Genomic DNA, 9,575 nt, shown 5'->3' with positions numbered 1-9,575 from the left:
GTGGGAAGCAAGGACATAAATCTTTTGAATGTAGAAGTAAACAGGATCGAGGAAGGTGGTGTAAAGTATGCAAGAATAAAACGCACGACACCAAGTTTTGCAGGAAGAAAAGTAAAAAGTCACTGCGGCAAAATCAGTGCAGCTGGAAAAGGATGAAACTGATGGAGTTGAATTTGCATTAAAAGCAAGTATTAATAGTAATTTATGTAATGGTAATTTATTAGTAGATTGCGGGGCAACATCCCATATCATAAATTATAAATCAAAATTTATAAACCTTGATAAGAGCTTCAATCCAGATACCCATTTCATAGAATTGGCTAATGGCACTAAAACAAATGGTGTAGTCATTGGTAAGGGATCAGATGCTAATGTTCTAATATATGATGTAAATGGCAATCGACACAAAGTCACTCTTGAAAATGCTTTATATGTTCCCTCATATAAACAAGATATTTTGTCAGTTCAGGCTGCGGCCAGTAAGGGAGCACAAATTAATTTTGAAAAATATTCAGCCCAACTTAAGGCTCCTAATGGCTCTATTTTCAATATTGTAAAGGAAAATAGATTATATTATTTAAATACTTGTAATGATGATTCAGTTAATATGACTTGTGACTTACAAGGTTGGCACAATGTTTTAGGGCACTGTAATTATGATGATATATTGAAACTACCTAATGTAGTAGATGGTATGAACATACAGGGAAGATGTGATAAACCCAAAATTTGTGATATATGCACTATTAGTAAAATGACGCAAAGTAGAAATAGAAAGCCTGATGTCCGTGCAAACAAACTCTTAGAATTGGTCCACACAGATTTGGTTGGACCAATTGACCCAGTCTCTAGAGAGGGATTTAAGTATGCCATATCATTCACAGATGATTATTCAGGAGCTGTGTTTGTATACTTCTTGAAAAATAAAAGTGACACTATATCTGCCACAGAAAGGTTTCTGGCAGACTCTTCCCCACTGGGAAATGTAAAGTGTATTAGATCAGACAATGGTTCTGAGTTCACTTCAAAGGAGTTTAACTCACTCCTTACAAAGAATCGTATAAGACACGATACTTCTTCACCCTACTCCCCTCACCAAAATGGGACTGCCGAACGAAACTGGCGAACATTATTTGAGATGGGTAGATGTTTGATTGCACAGTCAAATTTAGGCAAAGATTTTTGGCCATATGCAATTCTAACTGCGGCATATATACGTAATCGATGTTTTAACAATCGTGTACAACAAACTCCATATTTTATGATGATGGGTCGAAAACCCAATTTGTCCAACATGGGAGTATTTGGATCTGAATGTTATGCATATAAGCAAGACAAAAGTAAATTAGATGATCGTTGTATTAAGGGTATATTTGTTGGATATGATAAGTACAGCCCGGCTTATTTAGTATATTTGCCTGAGAGTGGAAAGGTAATGAAATATAGAATTGTTAAATTTAACACAAATAAGAGTGTTGAGCAACAGATCCAAACAGAAACCGATGATGACGATTACATTCCATTAGATTCCAATAAGGGTAAAACTGATAATTCATCTGATATTGATAGGATACTGGAGACTACTGATCCATCCAATCTAGAACCCCAGCCTGAGGACCAAAGGGTAATTAATGAATCGGGTAACGAAAATGTACGGTATCCAAGACGGGAGAGAAAACCTCCATCGTATCTTGAGGATTATGCTACCAATTTAGAGGACAATAATGACCAATTATTATCCAGTATTGATTATTGCTACAAAATTTCAGAGTTTCCTCAAACTTTTAGGAAAGCTATTAATTCACCAGAGTCCAAGTATTGGCAAACTGCAATGGCAGACGAAATGAAATCCCTTAAGGAAAATAACACATTCACTTTAACTACCCTACCCACAGGTATGAATTCAGTGGGAGGACGATGGGTGTACACTACTAAAGAAACTGCCGATGGTTCAAAGAACTATAAGGCAAGATATGTTGCAAAAGGGTATAGTCAAATAAAAGGTGTAGATTATAATGAAACATTTGCTCCAACTGCCAGTATGACATCCGTACGTATTTTGATGCAAATTGCAGCACAACATGATCTGATTTTACATCAGATGGATGTGAAAACTGCTTATCTTAATGCTCCAATTGATTGTGAAATTTATATGGAGCAAGCAGATGGTTTTGAAGTCCCTACAAATTCTAACAAAAAGTTAGTATACAAATTAAATAAATCATTGTATGGTTTGAAACAATCTGGCAGAAATTGGAACAATGTATTGCATACTTTTCTATGTGAAAATAATTTTGTACAAAACCCTGTTGATCACTGTGTATACACTAAATATGTAGAAAATGAGATGATTGTACTACTCATATGGGTTGATGATTTAATTATTGCGACAAGTAATGAGTCCATGATGACAAATGTTAAAGAAATGTTAAAAACTAAATTCCATATGAAAGATCTTGGTAAACTTTCATATTTTCTTGGTATTGATTTTAAACAATCCAAAGGTTCCGTAAAAATGAATCAAAGTCGATATATAGCAAAAATGCTAGACAAATTTGGAATGACTGATTGTAAACCAAGGTCTACTCCATGTGAACAGAAACTAGAATGTAATAGCCAGGAGGCCATTGACCCTACAAAATATCATGAAGTTGTAGGTAGTTTAATTTATGCTATGACATGTACCAGGCCAGATATAGGCTGGATAGTTACAAAGTTGTCACAATATTTGTCAAATCCAAAAATTGAACACTGGGTGGCAGCTAAACATGTGTTAAGATATCTCAAAGGTACAATTAATCATGAGTTGTGTTACAGTAAGTGCTCTGAAAATTTAAGATTGATGGCTTATAGTGATGCTGATTGGGCATCATCCCCAGAGGACAGACGTAGTACTACTGGCTACTGTTTTAGTTTTCAAATAATTGTGGTCCACTTATTTCCTGGAAATCAAAGAAGCAAACCACAGTAGCACTGTCATCATGTGAATCTGAATACATGGCACTAGCTGCAACAACTCAGGAATGTTTGTATCTTACACAACTATTAGATGGAATTGTTAGCGGATATCAATATGGGCCTATTCAAATTTTTGAAGATAATCAAGGCACAATTGCCCTAACTAAAAACCCAGTAAGTCGACAAAGGTCCAAGCACATTGACATCCGATATCACTTCATACGAAATGTATTAAACGATGGTAAAGTAAATGTTGTTTACTGTCCAACAGCCGAAATGGTTGCTGATATATGACTAAGCCAGCAACAAAATTTAAGTTAAGTAAATTTAAGAATTTTATTTTTGGACAATGATGTGTTGCGATATACACACGTTACACAATGTAATAATGTAATACATTTTATAAAATTAATATGGTAAAATTAGAGTAACATTTTTATACTTTTATAATTTGATGAATATGCATGTTGTATTATATTTGATTTTTAATATTATTAGTATTACTGTAAAATTAAGAAAAATGAGAACAAGTGGGAGTGTTAAAATGTGCTCTCATTGTACAATAAATGTTACCAATAGCCTACTGGTCATTCACCTATAGATAAGTGAAAGTTCCTGTTCTAAGAAATAGATGATATACCGGAACTGTCCCCAGACCACAAAGCAATCCATCATTGCTTTGCTCACTCCTTAAGATGATAACATTCTTCTATGTGAATCACTCTTCCATATTTATTCCTACTGTGTAGATGTGACAGTGTACTTTGTATAGTTTATTACAATAAAGTTATTATAGTTCTAGATAGAACATTTGTATCTGCGTCAAATACTGTTATCGATATGGCTCACAATCCTACAACCTTAACAATATTAATTATTATAATTTATAGGCATACTAGAGGGCCTATCTATACTAGCCTAGCCTCTAGATAGCTAGCTACCTAGTAGCCTTACTTAGATACCATAGCCTTTACCGTATAAACCTACAGAACTAACTTAACTCTAGGGCCAAGCTAGCTAGGGCCTAGCTAGGCCTACTAGCTAGTAGTAGGCCTAGCCTAGCCCTATCTAGGCCTAGTAGCCTAGGCCCTACGTAGGGAGGGGTATTAATTAGGCCTCCTCTAGCTAGGCCTAGTATTATAATTGTAGATTTAGCCTACTCACCAAATACCGTTAATAACTGAAAAAATGCAATAAACAATAAAAGAGTCTTCATCAGATTATTATTTGAATGAAAGTAACAGCAAGCGCTGTATCACTAATTATTTTTTTTTAAAATCACTCTTTCTCCGCCGGGCCTCCCCTGTCAACGTAACCCAGCCGGCCGCATGTTCCTGCTGAGTTTGTATTTGGCGCGATGGTTACTCACGCGTAGCAAACTTTTCAAGACATGTGACCTTTTTGTTATTTTTTACGCTTGAGTGATTCTTCAACAAAAAAGGTTTGCATGCATTCGAAAAAGCGGCATGTTTAATATTATTTTATTTCTTTACCTTATTAATGTGTATATCACGGTAGTATAATTAATAGGATTGTAATTAATGGCTAACTGCTCTCTTTACATTATAAGATTTATAATTTTAGCAATACATTACTTCGATATAATAAAGCTCTAGATAGAGAGGCTAGGCCGGGTAGCTGTCACTGCACTGCTGGTCAGAGACTGAGTAAGAGTTGTTAAGACGACGTTGTTCCCTTTGTAGTGGCTGACCTTTCTTACCTTGCTTGTCTGCTAATAGGCTACTATAGCTTGATAGGTATAGTTATTATAGGTAGGGTAGGTATGACTGAGATTGAGTCGAGAAAGAAGGGAAAGAGATCAGTATTAACTATTACTATGCCTATTTCTATAGTTTTATTTTTAGTAAATATATTTATCGAATACAGTATTAATTTTTAAAGGCAGGCAATTCTATAATTATTTAAATGTTCTTGCTTGCAAATTATAATCACCATATAATAATGCCATGTGATACAAGATAAACAAATGGCAAAGACATTTGTATGTGTTTTGAATGAAAATCCTTGTGCAATTTCAAATTTCGCAAGAAAATCCTTGTTTGCCAAATCTTGCACATAACATAAATCTAGATACACAATATTGTATGCTGTTATTAAACTGTAGACCTAGACCACAAGAGATAACATCACCAACACCATAAGTTACACACAACTTAATAGGTCATTTCCCATTTCCTCAATCCACAGTTTTATAATGTCCTACAGTATTTAAACAAAAAGCACATTGTACTATCTTACTTGTACTTATTGTTAAATTGTTATTATATTTTAGAATGGATGATTAGAACCACTGTAAACACACAATATGGTAAGTAAAATTAAAGTGGTCAATGTAATAGTTTTTTATAATTGATTTATTTTGATATACTTTAAAAACATACAGCACAACGGTTGTTAACAAATATATAGAAAAAAAACAAACAAAATTAAACCGTTCAAAACAAATACAAAGAGAATATTAGCCAATCATTCAACTCAGGGCATCCACTTTATTTGGGCAAATTCTAATACGACAGAATTACATGCAACGCAATTTTATTTAGGCAGAAAAATATTTTTAATGAAAGTTGGCACAGAGAGTTGACCTAGGAACAAGTTAGATCATGTTAAATCACTGTACGCATGCAAGAAGTTAGGACGTGGCTCTCCTCGGTCCCCTTGACACAGTTTTGGTTGTTTCTAGGTCTGGACGATGACCTACGACACAACCACGCGTAAATCCCAGGCACCATAATTTACTCCAAATTGTAGTTAATATTTTGTTTTTCTTCTGCATCTTTAGGCTTTGTTTGGCTTTCAGTTAGTTGCCACATTCATTGCTGTAACAGCCCTACAGAAGCTCAATGCTTACTTCTCATTGGCTCAATGGCTAATCGCAAGAGGGTAAGTACTATACTGTTGTGTTTTACTCTATGATTTCCATATTTGGTGTTCAAACCCACTCACGAATCATATTTTTTACATTTGTTTTCCTCATAAAGTAGATATTCTACTGTATGCTATTCAAATAAAAAATGTCTACTTATGTTCATTATTCATAGAATGTTTTACCACTAAATTAAATTATATGTAAATTATATGTTAATAATCAACTGTATGTTCATTATTTATGTTATAAAAAAGGATGTTATTTAATTTTCAAAATATATTCATGTTGAATGTTGTTTTTTTACACTAGAAACTTGACATGGTATAAGTTACAAAGTGAGCAAGAAATTCGTAGCCAGATAAAACCAGAAAATGGGAAGAATTACCGTAGAGGAAGGTATGTTCAAAATTGTATCGTCAGTGACAATAGTTTTACTATAAAGCTGGTATATCACTTCCCAAGCTACTGTTTTTATTTGAGAGAAAATTTATATAACTCAACAGTGCCCAGACAAATGCACAGTTCTATCAAATTTTAACTAAATATTTTACGCATAGAAATAGTCTGAAAACTGGCAGGTGAAACCCTGCCTATGCCTATTGTATGCCTAAGCTTCAATTCTGTTGTTTTTTTTTGTCCTGAGTGACAAACTGTCCTCATTATTGAGTGTATTAGGGCATCATTTTATGGTTTCAGTTGAAATATGAATGATTGCTTTTGTGTGTGAAAGAGAGTCTATATAGTGTAATATGATCACAAAGCAAGATCACATTTAAATAATGACGTGTATATTTATTCAGGAAGGGAGAAGCTAAAAAAGAATCTTTGACAGTACCTAGAGGCCTGGACGTGCAACTCATCCCAAGGCCTGTCCTGGAGGTCCATGTGATCCCACTGAGATACTATACCGAACTGCAATGGATGGTGGATTTCACATTTGTAGCAGCTTTTATATACCTTATTACAGCTGGTTATTATGCTTATTACTACCCTTTGACGGAGTTTAATCTCAGCTTAATATGGGTGCTTGTGGTGCAGGTGTTTGCTTTGTATCCTTTGTTTATTGTTTTATTTGGAATTACACATTTTAGATTGCTAGCATACTTAGCACAAAGGTGCATCCTTCACAAAGACAATATAATATAAAAATTAATTAATATACATACAGAAAAGTATAAAGGCAAAAAATAACTATCAACCCCTACCCTATCCCCACATCCCTCTGCACCACCCCAACCAATTTTAATCGATACATACAGTAGATTATTACTTTACACAAATGAATACAAAGCAAAATTGTTAATTTGTCATCCGGAACCCATTATGTAATATGTACAATTCACCCTCACCCCACTTTTGACATATTGACTATAATGTTGCTATTGTTTGTTTCTTTAACTTGACTATCAGAAAATATTTGTTTTCTCTGTTAAAACTGTACTTTGCTACAGAGGAGAAGGGAGAATTGTGGATGTGCTTAGCAAGTGGTCTATGCTTTTTGCTCATTGCCATGGCAATGATGCTCATAGGAGACGATAAGTTAGATTTTAGGTTAGATGAAGGTGAGATGGTTTTTCTTTTCTGAAAGAAAAAGTGACCCTATTTTTATAATATGAATAATTCCCACTTGAGAAATTCAGTTATCACTAACTTTGGTGGGTAAGAACCAGCTTACTTAGGGAAATACGGAATAGCCCTATACAATTATGAAATTTAAATATCATTTAATACTTTGACCAATATTACTCTTTTTTATGCCTTCCTGATCTGTAGGCCTCAAACATACATGGCTGTTTTTTTTGTAATACATAAGATATTATTAACAGGTGGGGCTTTACTACAGTGAGAAAGCTCCATGACAAACTATCTATTTATCGCATATAACTGTTAACGACAGCCAAAACTTATTTTATTTTCTAGCACTCCAGAAAGTCTCCGAAGAATACGAGTTTCTACTAGAGAAGTACTTATCTGTGAAGCGTGGGCCAATATCTAAAGGTCTCATCAAACTTTGCTTAGCATTCATATGTGGTATCATAGGAGCCATTCTCACGTTCCCAGGATTGCGAATAGCTAGGACACATCTGGATTCTCTTCGATATAGTGCTGATAGAACATTTCTACTGTGAGTTTCCTATTTGTGTCATTGTGTAATTTATAGTACTGTTTATATACAAAATTACTACATAACAAATAATTTGGCAGAGATATTAAATAAGACAACTTATGCTGGCTATAATTATAACATGTTCTCATACTCTTTTCTTTTTTCAATTTATATATAATTATACATTTTGTAAACACGCCGAATGTTTTGCAATTTTTTAAGTAGTCTTTATCAGCTGCTGCTTCTACGGATTTTTCAAGAGCTTTTCCAACTTTCGTAATTCCTTGATTTTAATTATTATTTCAGAGTGCTGTTACATAGCAACTTTATACTACCGGTGTTTATCATTTTATTGTGGATCAAACCGTTGGGTCGTGATTATATTCTTAGTAATTATGTTGGTCAGTTAATGAATGGTCAAGAAAAGCCAATGTAAGTATTAAGACGTGGATAATGCTTGGTTCCCACTAGAGACGGGATAATTATGTAACACAACGTAAGGGGATTTAACCAATCACAATCGATGGATTATTCGAACATTGGTCAAATCGCTTGCATCTACGACCTTGCGTTGTAGTAGGAACTAAGCATAAGGGCTGAAACTAGACAACCAATCACTATTTTTGACATGTTCATCAAATTTTTTTTCATTTATTCAGAATGAGTGATGCAGCATTTGAAAGAGGTCGCTTAGGTTTAATTTGGTGTTTTTGCTTGATGCGTCTCATGTTTCTACCCACTCATCTCCAGTCCTACCTCAACATGGCTCAAGAACGACTCGATCAACTACGCAAAGAAGCTGGAAAGATAACATACCAGCAAATGCTTCTAATGGTGATGAGCGTGTTTCGGTACTTGTGTGTGGTGGCTCTCCAATACTTGGCTCCAGTCATTGTAATTTTTAGTCTGTCCCTTCTTCTAAATTCATCATGTAAGTACCGTTACTACTATAATATATTTTTATCTTGTGGATTCTGGCATGACCAGAATTTGTCGGATTCAGTCTTGAACGTGTGTTTAAGAAGACTTGTTTCGCATGGAACCTTTTAAAAAAAATGTTGTGAACTGCATGCTGTATCTAGCATGACCATGTTGCGCATAAGTGCTCGTTGTTGACAATCTTAGCATGCATTGTCCACCATCTCTTGCATGATCCTCACATTCAATGAAAATGTATGACAGATATTTTACAACCATTCAAACTTCTTTTTCAGATGGTGCACTACAATTTCAAGAGCTTAAGGAGGCAGCTTCAACCTCCTTAGCTGATGGACATTCTTTATACCTGTTGTCATACTCAATGATCTCATTTATGCTTTGGTGGGTTTGTTTTGCGTGGCTTTCTACTAGTCTTCTTGGTGTTGCGTATCACTCTATTTTATAAATTGCTGTCTGCTTTATTTAAAGAGGTTTCCATGTTTTCTATGCACACTATTTCTATTGATGAGGTTAATACATCACATAATACATGTTTGATAGAAAATTCTGGGATATAGGCATACTGGCTTTGACAGATTGTTGTGCGATACTGTGCGTAATAACCGAGTGGGTTTTTTTATAATTTGATGTGAAATTTTAATTAAATAGTAGTGGAAAATGTTTTTTTATTTTATTGTCATT

At 34.4% G+C, this 9,575-nt stretch overlaps 1 protein-coding gene across 1 annotated transcript; it reads left to right on the top strand.

Annotated features, from left to right (window-relative positions):
- The first annotated feature begins 4,381 nt into the window (after positions 1-4,381).
- On the top strand, positions 4,382-9,562 carry LOC144841100 (transmembrane protein 161B-like). Its single transcript, XM_078697287.1, has 10 exons — positions 4,382-4,399; positions 5,252-5,287; positions 5,762-5,862; positions 6,158-6,244; positions 6,649-6,897; positions 7,259-7,410; positions 7,769-7,973; positions 8,262-8,387; positions 8,615-8,886; positions 9,170-9,562. The coding sequence occupies exons 2-10, from the start codon at positions 5,285-5,287 to the stop codon at positions 9,337-9,339; spliced, it is 1,365 nt and encodes a 454-aa protein (XP_078553413.1). The 5' UTR covers positions 4,382-4,399; positions 5,252-5,284; the 3' UTR covers positions 9,340-9,562.
- Positions 9,563-9,575: the final 13 nt, after the last annotated feature.

Source organism: Antedon bifida, chromosome 1 (assembly GCF_963402885.1).
Source record: "Antedon bifida chromosome 1, ecAntBifi1.1, whole genome shotgun sequence".
Lineage (NCBI taxonomy): Eukaryota > Metazoa > Echinodermata > Crinoidea > Comatulida > Antedonidae > Antedon > Antedon bifida.
This window is presented reverse-complemented; position numbering and strand designations above follow the sequence as displayed.